General features: G+C 40.5%; 1 protein-coding gene across 2 annotated transcripts; it reads right to left on the bottom strand.

Annotated features, from left to right (window-relative positions):
* Positions 1-209: 209 nt before the first annotated feature.
* Positions 210-2,733, bottom strand: LOC124654732 (putative F-box/FBD/LRR-repeat protein At1g66290). Of its 2 annotated transcripts, none has more exons than XM_047193729.1 (4): positions 2,286-2,733; positions 954-2,196; positions 688-822; positions 210-594 (listed from the first exon to the last, which is right to left on the bottom strand). In XM_047193729.1, the coding sequence occupies exons 2-4, from the start codon at positions 1,866-1,868 to the stop codon at positions 247-249; spliced, it is 1,398 nt and encodes a 465-aa protein (XP_047049685.1). In that variant the 5' UTR covers positions 1,869-2,196; positions 2,286-2,733; the 3' UTR covers positions 210-246. The 2 variants fall into 2 exon arrangements, with proteins under 2 accessions (XP_047049685.1, XP_047049684.1); XM_047193728.1 differs by having other exon boundaries at positions 954-1,904.
* Between the last annotated feature and the right edge of the window lie 24,372 nt (positions 2,734-27,105).

Raw genomic sequence — 27,105 nt, 5'->3', positions numbered from 1 at the left:
AATGAATTTCAGGGCTACAAAATTATTTTGGAGAACACCTCGGCTCTTAAAGTATGTCATGCTGTCACATGGTTCCAGAATAATATGGATAGTAGAGAGAACTAAAAACATGAGACAGGCAAGACAACTAGAATACGTACATTCGCAAAAAAAGAAGACAACTAGAATACGTAACAACTCAAGAGATGAAACTTAGTTTCAAACCGAGATAAGCAACAATAGCTCTTCAAAGGACCAAACCCAGTTCTAGCACATGCGAATGAATGGATCAGTTTGATCCTGGAGATGCTTGATATCCCAAACATTATTAAAACAGTCATCGGTTCTAACATATAACTGAGCACCTCTTGAAGCCCTTTTCTCCAGCTGAAACTTTCCCCCATGTTCGGCAATAAACGCCTCACTACTGCCTGCGACCAGAAATGTTATTGAATCTAGCACTTTCGCGTTCAACACAAAGAATATGACGAAGTCAACTAAAGATACGATGCCGTGATTTTGGGACAGCATTATTGTCTTGAGACGGATGTCAAGGCATCTGTCAAGGTTCAGGTGTTTAAGGCCCCAAGCCTTATTCCCCCGTTTTGGACTTGGCTGAAAAATAACATGGACAGATGGAGAATTAATAATTCAGACTAGCTTGAAAGATCAATTGAGAACTGTGAACTATCAGTGAAGAAACTTCACCTGGATGTACATGTTCTCCAAGCAGGGAAAGCATCTCAACATGTCAATAGCTACGTCCAAACTGAGAGCATGCATCTTGAATGCTAAGGTCTTCACGGTGCTCAACACCGTTGTCAAGTGGTCAACATGTAATCCCTTCATCAAGCATTCAAGACAACATTAGGCCATATACATGTGCAGATGATATATAGTTTCACCGCACAAAGAAAAATGCAGCATACAAGCTTCACTGAGGCTGAAAATGAAAGTAGCAAGACCAAATCTACCTGAAACACCGTGGAGCCAAAGATGAGTGTGTGGTCATCTCGATCAGGAATCCAGCCTAAGGTTTCCAATTTAGGCGCGGATAATACTGATATATGTTGGTTTGCCAGCGTATTATAAGAAAGCAGCTTCTCAAGAGAAGGGGCGTTCTCGATGATGATTTCTTCGAGCTCGATCTCATTTCCTGAAGTCACACACAAGCCAATGCTTCTAAGTGTGAGGGAGTTGATTCGGGCGCAACGGAAGCCAAAGCTGTGACGAATCAGCAAGCACTCTATGTCCGGACACCCAGCAATCATGCTCTCAAGCGAGCATTCCGAAATCTCGATCTGTTCAAGGGTCAGGTGATTGAGCAGGGGGAGGCGAAGCCCCTGCGTGATGCCGTCGGTAATGTGGCATTTCCCGAGGGTGAGAGCGCATAGGGTGGGCGAGAAGCGGAAGGTGGACGCTGGCAGCTGCACCGGTGGCAAGAAGCGGGTGTACCATAGATGAAGCTCCCGGAGGCCGTCGAGGGTGGCGGATTGGAGCCAGGCGTCAACAGCAGCTGTCAGATCGCGGCCCTTGAAGTAAGCCGCGTCGACGCAGAAGCGGCGGCCGGGGCCTGGGTGTGAGGAGAGGATGCGTGATATCGCACGGGCGAGCTCATCCCCACGGCTGGCAAGGCCGCGGCAGTCGAGGTTGAGAGGGGCGGAGTGCCAGAGGTGACGCCAACGAGACGCGAGGGTGCGGGTGCGGGCGCCGTCCTTGGCAGGGAGAAGGGCGATGATCTCGCCGAGGATGGCGTCGGGGAGGTTGCTGATGCGGTCGGCGCCTTCTTGGTTGTCTCGGGGCGGCGGTTGCTTGCCTTGGGCGGAGAGAGGTGATTTGGTGTCAGGCGCCACAAACTTCTTGTTGAGACGGGGACCTCTCGCCGCCATGGCTGGCAGCGGCACTGGCGGAGCTTGAAAAAAAATCTGGGGGTGGGAAAGACCAAGCAAAATTTAAACAGCGGTATAAGTTGTAGACTTGAGACAAAATACATTGGTTACAAAATACATAACTATTGGTTACAAAATACATGTATGATTACAAAATATAAGGGCTACTCCAAAATAGAACTAACTATAGTCCTAACTATTGTCGCTGTTCAGTTCAAGAAGCAGAGATAAAGGTTGTTCTGGTGGTGGTGGTAAATCTTCCTCAGGTGGTTCTTACTCCCAATTCAATCAACTACTGAACAAGATAATTGGACAAATCTGATGATACCTGTAGTTTAAACAACGACAATCCCAACTAAGAATTCAGGATTGAGGATGATGTGCTCCTACTGACAACGAAAAAATCCAGTCGCTTACCAAGAACAAGAAGGCAGTCCTTGCAAGGAGGGGTCGACCCTGGAGCTTCAAAGCTTCTCAGCAGCTGGTCGCCGGCCTCCAGGTCGAGGGCAACGGGCCCAGGCCGCCAGCCTTGAGCCTTGGATCGTCGGTCGGATCGGAGTTCACTAGATCTGACCGCCGGAGGTGGGGAAGGAGGCGATGGGGGCGATAATGCATTAATGCCTAGTAACCAAAAAAAACTCTCTCTCAGATCAGATGAACGAGGGCACGGCAATAGGCCGGCCCCAAGTTCGGCCCATGTATTGAATTTGATTTGGATACATCCAATCGGATTCAGAGTCGTATTCCGGACCAAAAATTCCAGTTTATAGCTAGCCCTTCTAAAACCAGTTTAGCTAACCAAAACCAGGACGTGAATGTGAGGATTTTGTAGCTCTAAGTACTCCTCACATTCTAGTGTTCACATTCTGAAACCTGCACCTCACATTCAGAGACTTGACTAATGTACATGTACTTATTAGCAGTGAAATTGCATAGTCAGCTGATAAATCAAACTGTGTTTTCTTATTGGCGTTGATTAGTACCCGGTGAATAGAATAGATATTTTTTCAATTGAGCAAAAGAAGTGTTGTCTTTAGTTTTTTTTTTCTGGCCCTGACGATGGACTTTCTGAAACTAGCCAAGGCTACAAATTAACTGAACACAAATTATTTGTTCACGCAAGTCAATACAATAAACACTCTCATTATTTGTTCACACAAACAATGGTATTTTATCACGAGATTATACTTTAGCATGTAGAAATAATGCAAGTTGTGCCATCCAACATATGCTCAAACTATGATTTGACCGTGTCATCCGCACTATGATTTGATTTTTAGTGTGCATTGTTAATTAGTTGTTGAGATACTAGTTTTTTTTTTTTGCACATAGCTGACTGCTACTAAATTTCCAGTAATTTGTTTAAGCTGAACTTACCTGGTTTCATTTAAATGCACTTAACTATCAGGCATAATGCACACAACTTGGATTAACTTGGAGTATGTGAAAACAAGCATTATAATATTGTACTATCAAGATAGTATATACGCGTACTCCTTTCCTTTCCTATACACAAGTATATTATCAATCAATTGAAGTGTGTCTTCCACCAGAAAGACCCTTCCACATGATTCCCAGGCATTCTCCCGTCATTATAATAGGTTCCTCTAACTAGATGAACCCAATGAATATCCATGTTATTATAAAAATTGTGCAAATTCTTTAGAAGCAAAGGTTTGTTTTGAATTTCCAGATTTAAGACACCAATGCCTCCTTGATCTTTGGGTCGACAAATTTTGTTTTCATGACACTAGGGCATTGCCTCTAGCCTGTACATCAGAATTCTTTTTTCTCCACGTACTTGATTACTTGATCTTTAATAGTGATCGGCACATCCAAACATCACATGAATAATATAGGTAGGGAAATTAAAATTAACTTAACCATCTGTAGCATTCCTCCATAATTAAGGAAATCATTAATACCACACAATCTTCTTTGTACTCCTTGCACCATTATTAGAAAATATTCCAGAGATGGCTTTGTTATTCCCAGTGCTAAACCAAGATAAGTGAAAGAAAATGTTCCTTTTTTGCAACTTATTGTAGTAGTGAAGTGATTCAACTTTTCTTCATTCATGTTAATTGGGATGATACTGGATTTGTGACAATTCACTAGCTATCAGACTAGTAGATAGAGCAAAAGTATGTAGCAAAGCTGTGAGGTAGATGAGTTGGGCCGCATAAGCTTTCATAACCACCAAAAGTATCATCTGCATACTGGATGACTAGAAAATCATGGCAATAAGGGCAAGGAATAGGCTTGGAGATTTAAACCTTGATTCATAGCTTTGCTGAGAACAGATTGTAAGAAGTGAGCAACACGTACAAAAAGCAGTGGTGACAATGGGTCACCCTGCCTTACCCCTCTTCTACAGTAAAACTTCTTTCCAAGAACTCCATTCAACATTAAAGTCATAATGATCCATTCGATCCAGTTATCTCCAAATCCCATTGCCTTAAGAATCTGTAGTATTGAGGTATGCTTAATTTTATAAAAAGCCTTTTTAAAGTCAAGCTTCAAGATCAAAATTTCCTCTTTTGACAGGTAACACTGGAATAAGTACTCAAATGCCATCCAAGAAGATCTTGAATTGATCTTTCTTCAGAAAACCATATTAGTTTTCATGGACTAATCGCATGATGATCTTCTAAAGTCCGTTGGCTAGAAGCTTGGTGATGATCTTGAGGGCACTGTTCAAATGAGTTATGGGTCTAAAGTCTTCTGGTGTGGTGGGATTTTCAACCTTAGAAATAAGAGTGATATATGAAGAGTTAATACTTTTCATGGATAAATTTCCATCATAGAACCAATTGGAGAATTGTGAGATGTGTGGCCACCTTTCTCTATCTCCTTTTGTGTGCATTCAGTAATTCAGCACGTGAGCTTCTAGACGTTGCTTGCAAGAGCAGGCCTATTCCCAAGACCACACACGCACGCACATTATTGCAGGAGCTCGAGTTCTTATATGAATCTGAATGGATGCTGCATGTACATATTGCATCTTTTTTTATAGTGGTGGAAATGCGATCACATTTCGACAGAAGTAGGATCAGATGCAATGCATCAGCTAGGTGGTGTTTAATACTGGTAGGCTAGACAACACATGTCATGGTGTCTTTTGGTTGCATCAATCACATGCAAGCAATGATCATGTTCTGCTATACATCGTACAGGTACAGCTGCTGGTAGATCTAGCACCCCTTTATGCAGAGTCAACTTGCAAGGTTCAGACTTCAGATCCCTAGAAACTAGTGGAAGCATATTCTCCAGTTATCGACATCTTTCTTTCTCATGACAATTGAAGAATGTGTTCGTGTGTCCACTCTTGGAACCACTGATGTAGTTATCTGATCCAGTTTCAACACGGTTCATATTCGTGGCATTGTCCAGAATTAAAGATCATGTTGCCATCTGCGATAATGTACTGCATATCATCATCGAGGACGGTAGGCACGCAGGCACAAAAGGCTTAATTGACAATCCAGAGCTTTTACACCACAAAGTTCTGAATCTTTCGATCCATTTCCTTTGTCACGCATGAGCACCACCTTGTGTGGAGAATGGCGTAACGTCTGAACTTTTAGCTGTACAACAATAATATATGAGACATCTTACCACTTGTGCACAGACATCATTGCAAATCTCTGCTAGTCCTAGACTTAGTCGATGTATTGGCTAATCACCCACCAGCTAATTGCACTTGCACAAAAGTGAGCATGATCTGTAGTATTTGATTTAACGGCCGTGTACATCTATTGATGCAGAGGCTGGGGCGTGGCTCCCATTTCGAAAAATAGTCTGAAATCTGTGCTGAAGGAGACACGCCTTTTCTTCTGGAAGAAATACACCACTCAAAGCGTTGCTATAGGATCCGATATGTACCAACCGCTACAAGATGCGGTTACCCAAAGTATGACACACCACTACGCCATGGTGTGTCCATATCAAGCCATGAATTTCCTCCTGTCGCCATTTGCCTCAACGGTTGCCATTGCTTTAAATTAGCAAATGCTCCATGCCATACCACACCCACCCTAGCTATCCTATTTGATCATCATTTCGCTCTAACTAACACAAGAACGCGAGTTTTGCTTGTTTGTCATGATTGAGTGCCTCTTCATGCCGTCATGTGTCTCCTTGGCCAAAAGTATGTTGATGAATCGTGTCCTGCTCACTGCCGTGCGTTCTCCGCTGCATACACAAGAGTAATCACATCAACCTTGTGATGGTGGGTAAATAATTGCTGCAAAAACCAAACGATTTGACCTCCTCCCGCTCTAAATTTCGAGTGAGGGGGACACCTCTTCCGCGTTTGGACCTGGACATGGTTGTGAGAGATGCAAATTAAGTGATGATCAGCAACACCGCAACAAACAGCATTGAAAAAAAACAAAGAACAATGGCGATGTTGGGAAAGATATTAGATAAGATGGGAGATACTAGATATGATGTTGAGACCGAAAAGTCAGAGACCGAAGATGCTTGTTGATTGTCTAAACGATCTCCGTTGAAGCAATCTTCTTGCCATGCTGACAATTCTCAGATTCTGCTGGATCCAACGGTTTCATGAGAAGCCTGTGGAGAACCATGAAATTCGTACACAACTGTTCGTGGGGGCACAACATTAAGTTGTTACATGCCAATCCATCGACGAAACGGGCTGGACCTTTCAAAACAGTCCTTGATAGCTTTTCACAACATTCACAAATTTTATCAGCGACATTCGCGTTGCTCAGATAAATAGTATGGTGAACATTTCTTTGTGCGGTAGACATAACCATTTATCGGACAAGTTTGGTGAATTCTTTTTTTTTGAACGTGAATTCAGATCTCAAGAAACTAGTGGTGGAAGCATATGGTCCAGTATTTTTCTGGAACTCCTTTTCAAGCTATTGTTCAACATATTTCTTTCCCATGATATTTTCTTTGAACATCTTCTTTCTCATAGTAACTGAATCATGTGTTTGCGTGTCCACTAAGCACTGACGCTGCTATCTACTTCCTCCGTACAGAAATGTATGATGTTTTGGCAATTTTATAGGTTCACTCACTTTTATTTGTATCTAGTGTACTTTTAGTGTGCAGATTCACTCTTTTCAGTTTCTATCTAGTCTAGTTTAAAAACATCTGAAACATCTTACATTAATGCACGGAGGGAGTATTCCATGTCCAACACAGATCAATCGTGGCCTTGTCCACAAAAGTTCATGTTGTTATCTGCAGTACTGCATATCACTATCAAGGACAGTGGGCACAATGTCACAAAAAGTTTAATTGACATATGGAGCTTTTACGCCACAAAGTTCTGAATCTTTTGACCCATTTTTCGTCATGCATGAGCACCAACTTGTGTGGAGAATGTATCAAGGAAATTCTGAAGCTCTTACACCACAAAGTTCTGAATCTTTTGATTGAGCAGCCATTCAGAAGGTATCATGGCTGAAATTTTAACTAGTGAACATGAACATACGAGTCATCACCACTTCCAGAAAGAATTTATTGCATATCTCCTACCCTTTTACTGAAACAACCACCTCGTGGTTAGTACAGGAGGGTTGCAAGGTTTTCATTGCAACTTGTCTAGTACTAGACCAGGTAGTGGAGTAGAAGAGATTTGACTCAGCTAATTAAGCACACAGAATTTATTGAAACTTGAGCAAAAGTGGAGATGGTGTATGTGTGATTTAACCTGTCCACTGCGAGTGTCAGTGGTTAGTGTGAAACCTAAAGCGCTCAAAAAGAAAAAACAACCTTTAACCGAGTTGAAAAATTCATAAAAAGGACCCCAGTACTGACGGTGACACCCACCTGCTAAAACAACCACTAAATGGCTGCAAGATTTGCTATACACGGCCAGAAAAATCTCGTGACATTCACCTAAATTTATATTGAAAAAAAGTGGCATTCCATCAACCTGAAAACTACAGTTAAGTTATGAAGAAGAACGTTTCCGGCTATATATGATGGCCATCGCTTCAGAGAAAGACACCATCTTTCACATCGAGAGGTTTTTTGCTTGATTAACTCGTATCAATGCGGTGACCTCGACATGTCTCGATTGACAAGCAAACGATCTACACCAAGCATCATGACAGGAGCAGCCAATCACACGACGAGCAACGACAGCAGACATGATCCATGGAAACCAACAATCATCCAGCTCGAAAGATCCAGCTAGGTCCGGGTCTCCCGGATCGGACGATGGCGGCGCGCCTGCGTCGTTCTACCTCTTGGGGTATCGTTTTTGGAGCAGCTGCTGGATGTTGGCGGTTTTCGGTGGAGTGGTGTTCATCTACCACATTGTTGGCGCTGAGTCTCAGTGGCATGGTGCTGCAGGGTATCAACGACAGATGCGGGATGATGTATAGGTGCAGGATGGTGGAGCTGTCTTTTTTTTTCTTTCGAAATGGGGAATAAAACCCCGGCTTCTGCATCATGATGATGCACACGGCCTTTTATTAAACGTATGATAGTACAAAGTTATTACACCTCAGTCATCGCCAAGAATTGATACAAAAATCAACCAGCGAAAGAGAACTAAAGAAAACGGAGTACACATCACTGTATCCTCCTATTGTGCCGCCAGCCAGCCAGGCACAAGATATCCTGAGCGACCATCTGGAGCCGTGTGCATCCAATAGCCATAGCATCCCGCTGTCCCTCCGGTGACAGAAGAGCCCACAACTGGACCCAATGTGACACCATATGGATAACCTGCAAAAAGTTAAAAGAATGTTTTTTGTTAAAAATAATATCATTTCTTGTCCTCCAGATAGACCAACATAAGGCAGAAACCCCAATACGGATGAAAGCCTTTGATTGTCTATCAACTCCATTTAGCCAATTACCAAACATATTGGTAACATTGGTTGGAGGCGGAAGATCAAAAGTAAAATTAATAGTACGCCAAAGAATTTTAGCTAAAGGACAAGTGATGAACAAATGCTCAATAGTCTCCTGCTCACCACAAAAAACACATTTTGTACAACCATTCCATCTTCTTTTGGCTAAATTGTCTTTAGTAAGTAAAACCTTATTGCTTAGGAACCACATAAATATTTTTATCTTTAAAGGAACTTTAACTTTCCAAAGGTACTTCCGCAAAAAAGGGGTATGGTCATTCATAAGATCCTCATACATAGATTTCACTGTAAACACGCCCTTTGTTGTCAATTTCCAAACAAATTGATCCTTTTCATCTGATAAAGTAATCCTCATAAGTTTCCGGCATAGCTGCAACCATGTAGTCCATTTGTTACCCACCAAAAGCCTTCTAAAACTGATATTCAGAGGCGTTTGAGCTAACACGTGAGCTACGGTCACATTCTTATGATGTACAATATTATACAAGGAAGGATATTGTTGAGCTAATGGTGTTCTACCCAACCAGGTGTCTTCCTAGAATCGGATATTTGTACCATTACCCAACTTGAAAAAACCTCTGTTAAAAAAATCGTCCTTAACCCTCATCAATCCCTTCCAAAAGGGAGAATCTGTGGGTTTAGCTTGTACCTCAGATAAGGTATTTTGTCTTAGGTATTTATTCTGTAGCAACTCCTGCCACACCCCATCCTCATTTAGAAGCTTATAAAGCCACTTACTCAATAAACATCTATTTTTCAATTCAAGGACCTCAATACCTAGACTTCCTTGATCCTTGGGTCTGCAGACGATATTCCACTTAGTAAGTCGATATTTCCTTTTATTTTCATCGGATTGCCAGAAAAACGGGGATCTATAAAAGTCCAATCTTTTCCTTACCCCAACAGGTATTTCTAGAAAAGAAAGCATGAACATCGGTAAGCTCGATAAAACCGAATTGATAAGGACAAGTCTGTCTCCATAGGACAGTAGTTTGCCTTTCCAGCATCCCAATTTGCTTTCAAATCGGGTCTCTACTGGATACCAATCAGAAATTCTAAGCTTTCTAAAATGAATAGGGATACCTAAGTATTTGAAAGGTAACGAACCAGCATCACATCCAAAGATCTGTTTATACTGGTCCACATCATCATTTGCCTTCCCAAAGCAAAAAATCTCACTCTTATGAAAATTAATTTTAAGCCCAGAGAGCTCTTCGAAAAGGCATAGAATTAATTTCATATTCACTGCTTTCTGGAGATCATGTTCTAAGAAAAGGATAGTGTCATCAGCATATTGTAAGATAGAAATCCCTCCTTCAACCAAATGAGGAATAAGCCCTCCTACCTGATCATCATTTTTTGCTCTCTCAATGATGATAGCAAGCATATCTACTACAACATTAAAAAGAATAGGAGACAAAGGATCACCCTGTCTCAAACCTTTTTTTGTCTGAAAATAATGACCAATGTCATCATTTACTTTTACACCTACACTACCCCCTTGAACATATTGGTTGATCATCCTACACCATTCAGGGGCAAACCCCTTCATCCTCAAAGTTTGTTGTAGGAATGACCATTTGACTTTATCATATGCCTTTTCGAAGTCGATTTTAAATAAAACCCCATCTAATTTCTTATTATGTAACTCATGGATAGTTTCGTGAAGAATGACCACCCCTTCAAGAATATTCCTTCCCGGCATAAAAGCGGATTGTGTTGGTCTTATAACTCTTGGGGCAATCCCCGTTATACGATTTGTACCAACCTTAGTAAAAAATTTAAAGCACACATTCAGAAGACAAATAGGTCTATACTGTTGTATTTGCACCGCGTCCTCTTTTTTGGGTAATAATGTAATGACGCTGAAATTCAATTTGTATAGAGGCAAATCCCCAATACTGAATTGATTGAACAGCGCCATTAAATCATCTTTTATTACTACCCAAAATTTTTGATAAAACTCAGCCGGAAAACCATCAGGTCCCGGCGCTTTATTACGCTCCATCTGAAAAAGTGCGTCATGAACTTCTTCCTCAGAGAAAGAAGCTGTGAGAATCGCATTCTCAACAATCGATATCTGGGGAATGTCCTGCACCTCCTCCTCTACCAAAGAAATATTATTTGACACCGGTGCCCCAAATATTTTTTTATAAAACTCAGTAATGTAGACCTTCAAATTATCCTCCCCAATAATGGTTCCTTCTTGTTGTTCTAATTGGAAAATTTTCTTTCTTCTGTGTTTCCCATTTGCAATCAAATGAAAATATCTCGTATTATTCCCCCCTTCTTGGATATGCTTAACTTTAGCTCTCTGCGCCCATTTAGACTCTTCCTCTCTCCGTAATTTATTCAGCTTATCATTTGCATCTTTTAGCGTTTCTCTTTCTGCCACCGATAAGATATTCGATTCAGCTTTCAAATCTAAACCGTCAATAATACCAATTAATCTATCTTTTTCTTTTTTATAATGCCCACTTTGGTTCTTTGCCCATCCTTTGAGAAAACGTCTAATGTGTCTCAATTTATTCAACCACACATCCATTGGATTTGAACCCCCTAAAACAGACTTCCACTCCTTTTCAATCATGTCAAAAAAACCTTCTTGTCGCAACCAATGCAATTCGAAGGAGAATTTTGGCTTATTACCCAGATGTGCTTTCACTCCTGAGTCAATAAGAATCGGAGTATGATCAGAGTCTGCCCTTGTCAATGCACGCACAGTGACAATGGGGAATTTTTGTTCCCAAGAAATAGAGGCTAGCACCCTATCCAGCTTCTCATAAGTTGGTACCTCCCTACGACTTGCCCACGTAAACTGTCTTCCCGATAGAGCAATTTCGCGCAAGTTCAAATGTTCGATAATAGCATTGAAAACAAAAGGCCAACGAGCTTTAAAATTATCATTATTTTTTTCCTCACGTTTTCAAATAATGTTGAAATCACCACCTACCAACATAGGTAATGTTTCAGTCTCACAGATTCTAACCAATTCTGCTAAAAATTCAGCTTTATGTGCGTCTTGGGCAGCCCCATAGACTGGCACAAGGATCCATTCAAAACCATCCCTTTTACATTTCACATGCATCTTGACACAAAAATCTCCAGTACTCACTTTGAGCACTTCGAGAGTGTCAGAGTTAATGCCAACCAAAATGCCACCAGACCGACCATGTGGTGGTAAACAAAACCAGGAATAGTTATACCCTGTCGCCAATTGGTTTAAAAAAGGAATAGAGAAATTAGACCTTCCAGTCTCCAATAAGGCTACAAAGTCTAATTTATGTTCTCTAATTGCTGGCGTCATGGTGACATCGACGACAGGTCTTGCAAGGTTAATACGATGATCTCTCTTGAAGATGGAGTCGAGGAATACGGCGGGAGCAACTCCTGTGGCGTGGACGTTGGCGTGCGCTGAGCTGCTTGACTGGTTGTGCTTCTCACCTGCTATTGGGCGGTTTGGGAAGGCATTTAGTTTTGGATGATGTGAGTTGATGTATTGTCACCCTCTTCATCCCACTGCAGGTATAGTAAGGTTGGTTTGAGATTGATCTTTTCTATTGTTTCTTGTAAGGTTTCGTGAATAATCTAATAAAAAAGCCGTGTGCATCTTTTGGATGCAGAAGCTGGGGTGATATTTTCCCCATTTCGAAAAAAATCCAACTCAAAATATCCAACGGGTTAATTAACACGAAAAATGTGAATTTCACTTGGCGGAAACCAGGAGGAATGTTGCTATGTTGAGTACATACAGAGCAGAGTAATCACATCACCGTTGAGGGGATGGGCTGCAACAAAGCAATCCGGCCACATACATCAAATTTGATGGTGATCCTGATCGAGGGCGGAGGCCCCAATCCACCCCAGACAAAGCTTAGATGGAAGCAAACTGAGGGCAACAACAGTCAAGGAAGAAGGAACATCTATTAGCAAAATTGAAAAGGAAGAAGGAGCATCGCTGCATGAGGTCCGAAATCAGACCCATCTTTATCTGTTGACCTATGTGAGGAGCTCCAATTTGATTTCTATGAGCAATTTTTGTAAGCAGGAATAATTTTTTTTTATAGATATGGGAGCATAGCCCCGGCCTCTGCATCAATCGATGCACACAACCATTTATTAAGTAAAACGTCAACGTCAAGTACTTATTACATAAAGATAGTCTCGCAGACCAAGCAATCTAAAAAAGTATCGAAACGGAACAAAAATAGATGAATGGTAGACAAAGAACTATCCATCTAGAATTCTGCTAATGTGTCGCCATCCAGTCTGAAAATAGCAGTCCTGAGTGACCTCCAGGAGTCGGTTGCATCCAGTAACCATGGTATCCCGCTGGTCCGCCGGGAGCAAGTATGCCCATTGTTGTAACCAATGCGCCGCACGAAGAATAACCTGCAAAAAATTTGTTCCCTTTCGTTTATTAAAGATAATATCATTCCGACTAGTCCAAATCGACCAACAAATTGCTGAAACACCAATTCGAATATACACTTTATCCTTCTTATTCACTCCATTTAGCCAATTACCAAACATATTAGTTACATTGGAAGGGAGTGGAATATTATATGTAAAAAATATCATGCGCCACACAATTTTTGCAAAAGGACAATGAAGAAACAGATGGTCAACAGTTTCATTAGTGTTGCAAAAACAACATTGTTGACAACCTGTCCATTTTCTCTTCGCCAAATTATCCTTAGTGAGCAACACTCTATTACTTAGAAACTACATAAAAATCTTAATTTTTAGAGGAACCTTAATCTTCCAAAGATATTTCCGCAAAAATCTAGTATGACCATTCATAAGATCAAGGTACATGGATTTAACAGAAAATAAACCAGATTCATTTAGGTTCCAAACAAAAATGTTAGGTTCATAAGATAAGTTAATAGACATAAGCCGCTGGCATAAGTGTAACCATAAATTGTATTTATACTCATTGAGAGTTCTTCTAAAACCAGTATTCAGCGGTGGGTGTGCCAATACCGTAGAAACCAACTCATTCTTCCGTTGGACAATATTATATAACGACGGATATTGTACAGCTAGAGGGTAGTCGCCAAGCCAAGTATCCTCCCAAAACCGTACCGTCGTCTCATTACCAACCTTGAACCTCCCTCTCTTAAAAAACTCTGGCTTAACCCGCATAAGTCCCTTCCAAAACGGTGAATCTGTAGGTTTAACCTCTACCTGAGCCAATGTTTTGTTTTTGATATACTTATTATGAAGCAGTTGTTGCCACATCCCTTCTTCATGTAACAATTTAAAAAGCCATTTACTTAATAGGCACAGGTTTTTCAGTTCAAGCACCTCAATTCCCAAACCCCCTTGATCCTTAGGTCTACATACTATATTCCATCTAGATAATCTATATTACTTCTTATCATCCTCCTCTTGCCAAAATAAGTGGGAACGATAATAATCAAGTCTCTTACGCACGCCTTTAGAAATTTCTAGGAATGATAGCTTAAACATTGGTAAGCTTGTAATTACAGAATTTACAAGCACCAGACGATCCCCATAAGACAACATCTTGCCCTTCCAGCATCCTAACTTTGAGGCAAAACGATTCTCCATCGGATTCCATTCAGAATTGCGAAGTCGCCGGTATTGAATGGGAATCCCTAGATATCGGAAAGGTAAAGTCCCAGATGTACAACCAAAGATATTTTTATATTGATGCTCCAATTCTGTAGCTTTACCAAAGCAAAACAACTCACTCTTATGGAAATTAATTTTAAGACCAGATAATTGTTCAAAGATACAAAGAATGAGTTTCATATTAACAGCCTTAGCTAAATCATGTTCCATAAATAAGATAGTATCGTCAGCGTACTGCAAAACAGATACCCCTCCGTCGACTAAGTGTGGAATAAGGCTTCCAACTTGACCCTCCTCTTTAGCCTGAGCTATCAGAATAGCCAGCATATCGGTGACAATGTTAAAAAGAATAGGTGATAGCGGGTCCCCCTGCCTCAAACCTTTGCGTGTCTGGAAATTATGTCCCACATTATCATTGACCTTAATCCCCACACTACCCCTCTCTACGAAACTTCTAATACGGTCACACCAAATGTTATCAAACCCCTTCATCCGAAGTACCTGCTGGAGGAAAGGCCACTTCACCTTATCATACGCCTTCTCAAAATCGATCTTAAAAAGGACTCCATCCAGCTTCTTACTATGTAATTCATGGATCGTTTCATGTAACCCAACTACTCCTTCTAGAATATGTCTACCCGGCATGAAAGCAGTGTGGGATGGTTTCACTACCTTGTATGCCACATCTGACACACGGTTAGTAGCTACCTTAGTAAATATTTTGAAGCTGACATTTAGTAGACAAATGGGTCTATATTGTTGAATTTGGACTGCATTTTCTTTTTTGGGGAGCAAAGTAATGGTCCCAAAGTTTAGTTTAAATAAGGGGAAGCCACCATTTTGGAAATGCCCAAACATGGCCATCAAATCCCCTTTAATTACATTCCAAAATCTTTGATAGAACTCCGCCGGAAAGCCATCAGGTCCTGGTGATTTATTATGTTCCATCTGATTAATGGCATCGAACACTTCATCCTCTGTAATTTTTTTTGATAGAAGTTCATTTTCCTGAACAGACAATTGTGGGATATCATTGGTGCGATCCTCTATCATAGTGAACGAATTATCTTTTGTGTAGAGCAGGAATAAATATTTGACCCAAAAATTTGTGTAGAGCAGAATGTGTCACGATAAGGTTTTCCCATTTCTTTTGTGGACGATATCAATTGGAGCATGCATATAGGTACAAGAAAACATTTGGGTCAGGATAAGGTCAAGACGCTACCGGCCAGGCAGGCTGCCTGTCCAATTTTTTTGACCAGGTTTGTTATAGGGGGTCGTCCTGAGCGATGAGATCTGCATACGCTGCACACGTAGGCTAATGAGAAAAACAAATCGTTCTGAGAAAGAGATAGACGCTTGCTTGGATCATGCTAGTGCTTCAGTGACGATATTATAGTAGGGGTGTTGCGAGCATATTTAGCATGTGTTCGTCCCATGCGTCGACATACCCGTGGCAACTGTCGGTTGGTATAATACTACCACTGGAGTAGAGTAAACAGCAACACGACTATTAGGCCTATCAGTCACGCTGCTCGGATGGATGCAAGCGCGCAGCCGCAACACAAGGAGATGGAGTGTTTGACGAATAATCAGCTGTTCATGATATCTTATTCATTCATCTATGATGAGGATGGATCGTATGGTAAGAAAACTTGAAAGCAAACATTTACTAAATTAACTTGCGGTCCATCTCTGTGGATGTCCAAATGGCGAGTATCGGGATCCGTGATGCAATCGCGCAGCCATGGCACATGAATGACGTCAGGATGGAAGGTTACAGAAGTAGTTGACCCATTTTTAAGGCATTGTGCAATCTTATACAGTACTATGAAGGTAGATCCGAAGGAAACATTATAGTACAATTATTGAGAAGAATAGGACATGATAGAATAGGGAGGTGCAACGTCTCTGGACATCTCTATATCATAGCATGATAATTCTAGATGTAACTCATACCCATGGGGTCACCACCATTAATCCGTAGCTCCGATTACTCGGTCAAAAATCACAGATAATCAGTTTGTTGGCGCTCATTCAATTGCTAAAGTACTATTGCCCGATAGTTGACACACACCCTAGGTCCCTTCCTCTCTTTATTGCTGGTAGCAATGGCGGACGCCCTGCAGAACTCAGGGAGAGAGTGACACCGTGTGACAACTTTATGGTATTTGCTAGGTTAATGTTGGGTTTGTTTTTGTATTTGTTTTGCGGACACTTTGGCTTCTACTTGTTGGTTTAGAGAAAGATACTCCAAGTTGGTATAGAAATAGATTGTTGAAACTATTTCTTTCTCATGGTATTTTCTCTGAACATCTTCTTTCTCATAGTAATTGAAGTATGTGTCCGTGTATCCACTAAGCACCGACGTTGCTACCTGCTCCATTTTCAACACAGACCAATCGTGGCATTGTCCACGAAAGTTCATGTTGTTATCTGCAGTACTGCATATCAGCATCAAGGACAGTGGCACAATGTCACAAAATGTTTAATTGACAATCTAGAGTTTTTACACCACAAAGATCTGAATCTTTTGTTCAATTTTTCGTCATGCATGAGCACAAACTTGTGTGGAGAATGCATCAACGAGAATCCTCTTTTTTGTTTGAGCAGCCGTGGATCAGGTATCATGGCTGAACGCCCGACCTCTCAACTGTAGAAAATGAAGATACGAGTCATCCCCAATTCTAGAAAGAATTTATTGCACATATCCTACCCTTTTACTGAAACAACCACTAATGGTAGTACAACTCGTCTAGTACTGTACTAGACCAGGTAGTGGAGTAGAAGAGATTTGACTCAGCTATTTAAGCATACAAGAATTTATTGAAACTTGAGCAAAAGTGAGATGGTGCATGTGTGATTTAACCTCACCGTGAGTGTGAGTGGTTAGTGTGAAACCTGAAGCGCTCATGACTCAAAAAGACAAAACAACCTTCAACCGAGTTGAAAAATTCACAAAAAGGACCCAAGTGCTGACGGTGACACCATCCTGATAAAAACAGCTACTAAATGGCTGCAAGATTTGCTATAGACCACCACAAAAATCTCGTGACATTCACCTAAATTTATAGGGAGAAAAGTGGCATTCCATCAACCCGAAAACCACACTAAAGTTATGACCAAGAACGTTTCCAGCTATATATGATGGCCATCGCTTCAGAGGAAGACACCATCTTTCACCTCGAGCGGTTTTCGCTTGATTAACTCGTATTGATGTGGTGACCTCGAGATGTCTCGATTGACAACATCAGCCAATCACACTACGAGCAACGACAGCAGACGTGATCCATAGAAACCAACAATCATCCTGCTCGGAATATCCAATAGGTTAATCAACGCATAGAGAGCAATCACATCACTGTTGAGGGGATGGGAAATAATTGCTGCAAAAACCAACCGTCGGCCTCCTCCCTTCACTCGAATTTGATGGTGATCCACCCCAGACAAAGCTATGAGAGCAAGTACAATAAGGTACAGTCAGCTGGCTATAAGAGATAAAATATTATAAGTTTGCTTAGTTGGAGGAGAGAGATTAGGAGAGAGAAAGAAGTGAAGCTACTTATCCTAATAACCAGACTCTAAGACGCGTCTTTCACAAGCACTATGTGAGACTAAAAGGTGGGCCATGTATTGTAAAAATACTACACTTTTATAGCTTACTATTGTACATGCTAGCTATAACTTGACTATAAATGATGTGGCAAATTATTTTAGCCGACTCCCGGCTATACTATTGTTCTTGCTCTGATGGAGGCAAAATGAGGGCAACAACAGTCAAGGAAGAAGGGAACATGACTGCATGGGGTCCCAAATAAGACCCATCTTTACTTACTGACCTATGCAAGGAGCTTGAATAGGATTTCTGTTGTCCTGCATGTCCGTCATCTAATTTGAGCAATTTTTTGTACATATCACTTGGAGCATTCATATAGGTACATAAATATATTTTAGTCGTGGTCAAGCTAGCTGCTACTGGTCGGGCGGGTCGCCAGTCCAAGTTTTTGACTAGGTTCATTGAAAGGGATCGGCCTGAGCGATGAAATATGCATACGCTGCACACACAGGCTGATGAGATAAACAACTTGTCCTGAGAAAGAGATGGACGCTTGCTTGGATCATGCTAGATGATTCAGTGGACATCTTTGTGCCGCCACTTTTCGGCCTATCCGTGACACTATTGTATGGCCGCAAGCGCGCATCCGCGGCACAAGGAGATGGGGTATTTTAAGAAAATATCAACTATTATTCATCTATGACTATGATGAGGACGGATTGTCTGGAAAGAAAATTCGTTAATAAAAAACAGTTACTTCCTTCGATCCATATTATTTACCACTAAAATAGATGTATCTACAATTAAAATATTTTTAGATACATCTATATTAGTTTCATGTAATATGAATAGGAGGAAGTTCTACTAAGTTAAATTAAGGTCCATCTCCTAGGACTTCCAAATGACGAGTTTCCGGATGAGTAGGGCCTGAGGCGAGGAGATTACAAAAGTAGTTGACCCGTTTTTAAGGCATTAGGCCATCTTGTACTATTACAGTAGATCTGAAGGAAAAATTATTCCCTTTCGTTAATAAAAAATATTGAAATTTATCCAAATTCGGATAAACTTTTCAATTTTATAGACAGATGTAGTACAATCATTTGGGAAGAATAGGATAGGATAGACATGCGGTGCAGCGTCTATAGACACCTCACCATCATAGCATAATAATTAAAGATGTAACCCCTACGTACATACCCATGGCCCATGGGTCATCACCATTAGCCTATAACCCGATTACTCGGTCAAACAGCACAGCAAATCAGTTTGTTGGCGCTCATTCAATTGCTAAGCATTATCGCCCGACATTTGACACACATACACGGCAACTTGCTGCTTTTGTGATAAAGAAGAAACAATTCTGCATTTGTTCATTGAGTGTCCGCTTGCTAAAGTCATTTGGCGGATTATTCACATTTCACGTGGAATTTCTTTGCCGAAAAGTGTTACTAACATGTTTAGAAATTGGCTTAATGGCCTTCAAAGGAGAGTTAAAAGCCAGATTAGAACTCTTCTACTCTTCTTCATTCACTTCAGAATTCGTACCAAAATTTTAGGGAAAGATGATCAATAAATATCTGGTCATGCAGCATATCCGTGTCAACAGGAAGAATCCCTTAAGAAAAAAAAATTATAGTTTATTTAAGTTAAATTTATCGAAACATCTGAAAAAATACATACATTTAAAAGGTAAAAAAAATAAAGAATATCAATAACCCGCCATATGAATCATATATTATAAAACAAAATATACCATTAAGTATTTGACCGTAATATTTGTAGTTAGCCAGAACAATGTAGCTCAGTTTCAAGTGAAATGTAGTGACGACTAATATAATTATGTCCTAGTTTATAGGTATGAAAGGTAGGAGCTTGATGAAAATATGATGAATTTATATTTTCCACTATATAACCACTCGAACTCCCATATGTAAATATTTATAGTAAGATATATAATTTTATAAAAATTAATAATTATTTGATACGTACATTAGAAACAAATTATTTCATATACTAACATAGCTAAATTTTAATAACACGTCTACCCCATATTTGTTTGGAAAATATAAATGGATCCTTATTTAAAAATATCATAGCATTTAGCACAATAATTATCCATGATGATGTAATTCATAGCACCGATTACTCGATCAAACCTGACACAGAACAGTTTCTTGGCATCTATCTATACGAGTGAAAGATCGAGATGTCGCCTAGAGGGGGGGGGGGGATGAATAGGCAATTACAAACTCTTGCGGATTTGTCTTGTAAGAATGCGGAATTAAACTATCGTTTAGTTTACAAGCACAAACCCTAAATATGCTAAGCTCAACTAGGTGTAACAATAGCAACTAGAGCTAAGCAAGATATGCACAAGATATATGTAGCACAAGTGATAGCAAGATATATGTACTTCAAGCACGATGGCTATCACAAGGAAAGAGAGCTCGGGTATAGAAATAACCGAGGCACGCGGAGACGAGGATGTATTCCCGTGTTCCCTTGCTTTGCAACAAGGTACGTCACGTTTGGAGGAGTGGAGGTCCCACGAAGGATTCCCCGCGCCACGAAGGCTCACCCTATTCTCCGAACCACACCCACGAAGGATTATGGCCCTTTCCTTATGGTTAGCTTTTCCTCCGCTCCGGAGATGGCAAGCTCCACAACCACTTCACAAGCTCCACGAAGGAGAAGCCCGGGCCCCTTCACAATCTTCCACGAAGAGATCACGGGACACCCACCAAGCCAACTAGGAGGTCACCCTCCAAGAGTAACAAGCTCACGGTCTCTCACTCGAACAAATCGTGGTGGAGAGCTCAACACTATGCAATGATGCAAAGCAAGAATACCGGAGGTGTTCAAGTCCTTCACACTCAAATCCCACCAAAGCAACGAATGCTAGGATGAGATTGGAGAGGAAGAACAATGGGGAAAGTCAACCAAAGATTCCAAGATCTAGATCCCAAGAGATTCCCTCACTTAGAGAAGAATTGGTTTGGTGGAAGTGTAGATCTAGATCCCCTCTCTCAAATCCTCAAATATGAGCAACAATGGTTGGAGGAATCAAGGGGGAGAGCAAGTTCTTCAAATAGTAGCAATGGAGGAGAGAGAATGGGAAGAACTAGTTGCTCAAGGTGGAAGAAGGGTCTATTTATAGGTAGGAGCAAGTAAAGCTGTTGGGGGGAAAAGACAAGAAAACGGGCAAAAAAACAGCTCTAAAAACGTCCCAGGCCGGCGGCCCAGCCGGCTGACCGGATGCTGGGCTGAGGAGGCCGGCCAGCCATCCGGCCCAGCCGGGCCACCGACCGGAGAGGAGCAGGCCGCGCGCGGGCGGCAGGGAGCAAGGGGGCGCGCAGGGGCGAGCGGCTGGGCCGCGTGGGCGGTGTGGCCCAGTCCGGCCAGGAGCCCGGTCCGGCCGGGGTGGCAGCCGGGCGGGCCGGTTGATAACCGGGAGCTGGGCCGGATGGGGCGGCCAGGCCCACGGTATCCGCCCGGATGGCACCGGTTCCCAGGCCGGTTTTCGACCGGGTGGGCCGGCGCCTGGCCCGGTCCGGCCGGCTGGCTCCTTCCCCTTTTTTTCTTTCTTTTTCTTCTTTTCTCCTTTTTCCTTTTCTTTAATAACTAATGCTCCCGAACTCCGAATCGCATGAAACCAATTTTGTTTGGAAGATAACAACAAATGCTATCTTATGGAAAGTGAAAAATCAAGAATCTGTAGGAGGGGATTTTATCATGAATATAAAAGGTAGAACCTTATATCATGAATAACCGGTAAAATCACCCAACCTCGAAAACGCAATAGAAGATGCATGTGAACTCCGTTTTCGATGAACTTGGGCTTGTTGTAAAGCTAGCAACAAGCTCAAGAACCTCACACCGAGAAATACCAAGAAGCAATAAGAATATGCAACGCATGCAAGGATTGAGCTCCCTAAGACGATGTGATCAAGTTAACCAACCGAAAGCCCCTCTTAATAGTGCGGCTATCTATCCTATAATCCGGTCTCCCATCAACCACCTCGAGACCGGTAAAGGAAAACCTATCAAGGTCATACCTTTGCCTTGCGCATCCCATCACTTGATCATTGTCGCTTCGTGTATACTCACAAATGCTCCCCCATACACAATGATGGGAAAGCTTCATTGATGCACATCTTCACATGTCCACTATCACCAAATGGACGGCAAGCTTCAAGCATGTGATCCACTCAAGATGCTCATCTTGAACTTGCCCAACTCAACCTTGTATCTTCTCATACTCACTTGAGATAGAGCATGGCTAATATTGAGTTCCACATGAGAACTCCATCTTCATTTCTTCTTCTTGATCATATCACATATATATCTTCATACCGATGATCTTGATGCCAAATCACAAGGTATATATTTATCTTCATGGCATCCATACTTGAATCCAACACATGGAGAGCAAGTAGATCCTATGGAATATTCCTTCATATAAACTCAATGAAAACATTAGTCCATAGGGGTTGTCATTAATTACCAAAACCACACATAGGGGCAATGTACCCTTACAATCTCCCCCATTTTGGTAATTGATGACAACCACAATAAGAGGGTTTATATAATGAATATTAGTGACAAGTACGCAACTTATCAGAGAATAAGTTGTATACAAGAGGTTGTATTTGATATGGTCAAGTAACACAAAGAAACTAGTCCATATCAAAACCGGCTCTACTCACACAACTACAACAAATGCAATGGATGTGAGTAGAACCAATATATATAGAGAAAACTCCCCCACAATGTATGCACGTGTGATGAACATGAATTCATTGCATACATTGTCAAGATTAACCTTTGGGATAGTTTCCACTATATATATACAACCATGCAAGACATATAAATATGGAATGCATGAGAGGCAAAACACTTAAGCACAAACCAAGCTTAAGTATAAAACCATTCCCTTAAACCCTCTAAACTTCTCCCCCATTGGCATCGATTGTCAAAATGGGTGAAAAATTTAGAAGGCCAATATAATGTGAGTTCCTCCCCAAAGTGTGCACTTCTCATAATTTGAGCGGAATCAAGTGCACATATCCAATGATGAATACTTGAAGGAAATCAAACTATATTGAGGATCAAAGATTGCATAAAGATAACATGGTGAAGTGAGCTTCAACAAATAAAGCAAGCAATCAAAAGATCCAATTGGACAAACAGAGATATCAAGATAAGAGAGATATAGTGCTTCTAGAAATAAGAAAGCTCCCCAAGGTTCGTGCACAAATTATAATGTTTGCATTTGAATACAATATGCACAAACATGGAATCCTCACTCCCTATATATCATCTAGAACACAACTAAGATAAAGAGAGTATGCTTATCAAGAACAACTTTAGTCCAACAATTACGAGATATGAGTGCATGAAGAAAATAAATAAACCAAGCACTCATAAATTTTCTTTACCAACCCACTAAAAACAAAAGGGGTAAAAGATGGTCGGCAAAGAGCAAGGATATCAAGATGATGGATTAACGCTCTTATGTATATGAGTTTCTAAAGTGGACAAAGTGATCCATAAAGAAACATGCACACACAAGAGGTTAACAATATAGATAAGACAAGATATCCAAGATGAAGTCATAAAATATACCGAAAGATGTTTGCTTAAGAAGCATATATAGCCTATGGCTCCAATTTTCACTTATGGTATATGAATGAACATCAACCAAGTTAAACCTCAAAAACATTACAACTAACAATAAGGGAAGTAGAGCTAGTTGGAGTGTTTTGAGAAAGGCAACAAGTATCACAAAAATGGATTTATTTCACAAATTCATCAATATTGCACACAAGAGCTCTTTGAGGAATTGATATGCAATAAATTGCTAGAGGGCATATTTGTGATAGGTGAATCATAAAATATGATATATATATATATAACCTATCATATGCATCTTCTCAAATTACTCAAGTGTACAATAAGAAGTTTTTCTTTAAAAGGATTTTTCAAGAACCTCAATATTTTCGAAATAAGGAATTTCATGCCAAGATGCAACCTACAAGAGGTTGGATGATATATGAGTATGCATGAATAAAATACTTGTTACCGAGATAGCAATGGCTTGATGTAGTAGATAAGAGTTCATCGATCATCCTAGCTTGACTCCAATTCTCATATGGTGATAACACCTTCCTTATAGATGAGACAAGCCTCCATTGCATCTCCAATGTACCTAAAACATCATTCAAGTACATCTTGGTCCCCAAACTTATTGGGTCCAACATGGTTAGACTAACCACAATATATAGGACACACTCCATATAAACATGTGCATATTTAGATGAAGTTTGAATTTCATGCACATCTTAGCCATTAGGATTTGATGGAGTATATCCTACATAATGGATCGAAAGAAAGCAAGCATGCTACAAGTATAAACAAATTACATATAAGCATGCACCAAAACTTTTAAAGATCCAAGAAAGATATACTTTGGACAAAACACCAAAGAAATTAAATAAGGCATAGAGGTGTCACAAAACAAATTTGTTGTCCAAATTATATCTAAGAAGCAAATCACAAAAGATTTGTTCAACAAAGTTCAACAAATGAACTAAGAAGAGACCATTGAGCATAAATGATGAAATAAAGCAAACACGCTCAAAGATCTTATCTCATTCAACATATAAAGCATAGAAGAAGGAATGAGATAGCAAAACTCCCCAAAAGAGCAAGGTTCAAACAAAATAAACCAAACCCTATACACTTTTCACAATGGCACAATGTACCGTAAGGAAAAGGTTTGCCTTCCAAAACAAACACTTGATGTGAATCAAGAGAATTTATCAAAAGATTTTTCAAAGAGACAAGGAAGACACATGGGAGCAACAAAGATTTGTTGGAAGTAAAATAAGGCAATAAGAAACAATCCAAGGTGAAGATGATCCAAAAATTCAACCACATACAAGGTTATCAATTGTCAAAGACAATGAGTATATTTGAAATAATTTCCGGTGGAGTATTGACAATGTTAGAAAGGATCAACTTCACAATAAAAGGCATAGGATAAGTATATAGAATTGAGCACTATGCACGGATGAAGATTCTTGATAGCTTCAACTAGTCACACAATCACGCACGGCAATGATTAGAATAACTTGAAGCAAACGGTGTCCCAAATAAGATATAGAGATATGTATTTGAGGAAAAACCGCACCAAGAATTTCATATTCAAACAAAAGCCCACAAGGTGAGTAATAAAATATTTTTATTAGGAATGTAGCTTGTTTGAGCAAACATGCCACCTAGGAACAAGATAATTAAGAGCATCAACTCTAAGTGGCATAACCTCATATGTTCACATTTTCTAGGCTTGTGATATGTACAAAACATATTACTCCCCCATAATGTGATAAAACATTTCTTCTAAATAAGAGGCAACTAAAATTCAACTAGAGATGATTAATGGATATTTAGAATTTGAATTTCTCATGAGTATGGCACACCACATAGTGACTAGATAATCTTGCAATATCAATACTAAGTGGTGGTACCCATGTACACACATTTTAAAGAAAGAGAGATGCACAAAGCATATCACTCCCCTAAAATGGGATGTTCCATTAATCACTTCAAAGAGAGCCAAATAAGATATCATCAAGATGCGTTAGGCTCAAAACAATACACAAGTATATGGTGAGTCAAACAAACATACTTGAACACACAAGATAAGCAAGTAAGACACAACACATACATACACATATTTGGTACAAAACCAAACATGCAAAGGGGCAAGTAACTTACAATAAACATGAAGAGTTGAAGTATAAGTTACCGCAAGGAGGAACATTGGATTATGAGATATAGATGATAATCCATACGACTTGGCTTGGTCAAAATATAATATATGAAGATCTCTTAATTCTTCATGAAGTAGCCAAGTCTCCAATGACCTCCACTTGTACCTATTGATCAAGTTTGAGATTGTTGGTCCCCAACCAAGTTGGGTCCTAAGAGGTTAGTCACAATAGGCTTGGCAACCCAAATGGTTCTTTTCTTGAAACCACTTTGAGTTCCAACAAACTTGGCAAACACATTGCCATCCTTATCCTTCCCTAGAGAATAATCATCATCAACAATTATAGGGTTAGATAAGGTACCACCTAAGCAAGAAGAAGCAAAGTGCCCCTTCTCACGACATAAGTAGCAAGTGTTCCCCTTTTTCTTCTTTATTGATTTCTTCTCTTGGGGAACAATATCTTGATTCTTCTTGGGAAGTGCCCTATCTTCAACTTGAGGTCGAGCATGAGCTTGACCTTGACCTTGTGGCCGTTTCCCTTGTTGTTTCTCACTCAAGTGCTTCTTCTTCTTCAATGGGCATGATCTAACATGATGCCCTTCAACCTTGCACTTGAAGCAAACCAACTTGGCCGGATCCTTGACTTTGTCTTGGCCCTTCTTCTTGTTGCTCTTGCTCTTGGACTTGTTCTTGTTATTGGAGTTGAATCCAAGTCCACTTTTGTCATTGGGGGATTGTTGCACACTTAGCATCTTGTCAAGTGCGGATTTCCCTTCATGACGCTTTTCCAAGTCTTTCTTCAAAGAAAGGACTTGAGCCTCAAGCTCTTTTATTTCCTCTACATGGTTAGTAGAAATACAAGTACTAGAGGAAGTAGAAGCTTCATTGTTAGAGCAACAAGGCAAAGTGAGTAATCCAACACAAGGTGTATCACTAGTTTGACTAGATGGATTACAAGGACTAGCACATGGCAATGTAACATTTGTAGTATAGATTGTGCTAACATCCATATGAGGCTCACAAGATGTTACCTTAGTGATACTTGCCTCATGAGCTAACTTTAGCCCATCATAGGAAATTAGAAGATCATCATGAGAGCTTGAGAGCTTTTTATGACTTTCTTCCAATTCCCTATAATTGCTAGTTAGCAACTCAAGTTGATCCCTTAGCTCAACATTCTCCTTTAAGGTCGATGCTTCACAAGAATTAGAGTTAGTAGCACAAGAATCAACAATAGTTTTCTCATTTTCATGCATATAGGATTCAATTTTTTGTGTAAGCATGAAATTAGCATGCTTCTCATCTTTTAGCTCATGCTTGAGGAGAGTGAATCTCATTTCCCCATTTTCAACATGGGACTCCAACTCCACTATGGTTTCCCTATATTTATTCAAGGTATCCATAGAGTGTTCGAGATAAGCACGAGCTTCTTTATTACCA

Source organism: Lolium rigidum, chromosome 5 (genome assembly GCF_022539505.1).
Source record: "Lolium rigidum isolate FL_2022 chromosome 5, APGP_CSIRO_Lrig_0.1, whole genome shotgun sequence".
Taxonomy (NCBI): Eukaryota; Viridiplantae; Streptophyta; class Magnoliopsida; order Poales; family Poaceae; genus Lolium; species Lolium rigidum.
This window is presented reverse-complemented; position numbering and strand designations above follow the sequence as displayed.

Bases quoted from the DNA above. Each gene is read 5' to 3' on its own strand.
- LOC124654732 (XM_047193729.1), bottom strand. From the start codon at position 1,868: ATGGCGGCGAGAGGTCCCCGTCTCAACAAGAAGTTTGTGGCGCCTGAC. The intron at 823-953 runs GTAGATTTGGTC...TGCTTGATGAAG, and splicing joins TTGGCTCCACGGTGTTTCAG to GGATTACATGTTGACCACTT. The intron at 595-687 runs GTGAAGTTTCTT...GTTATTTTTCAG, and splicing joins TGGAGAACATGTACATCCAG to CCAAGTCCAAAACGGGGGAA.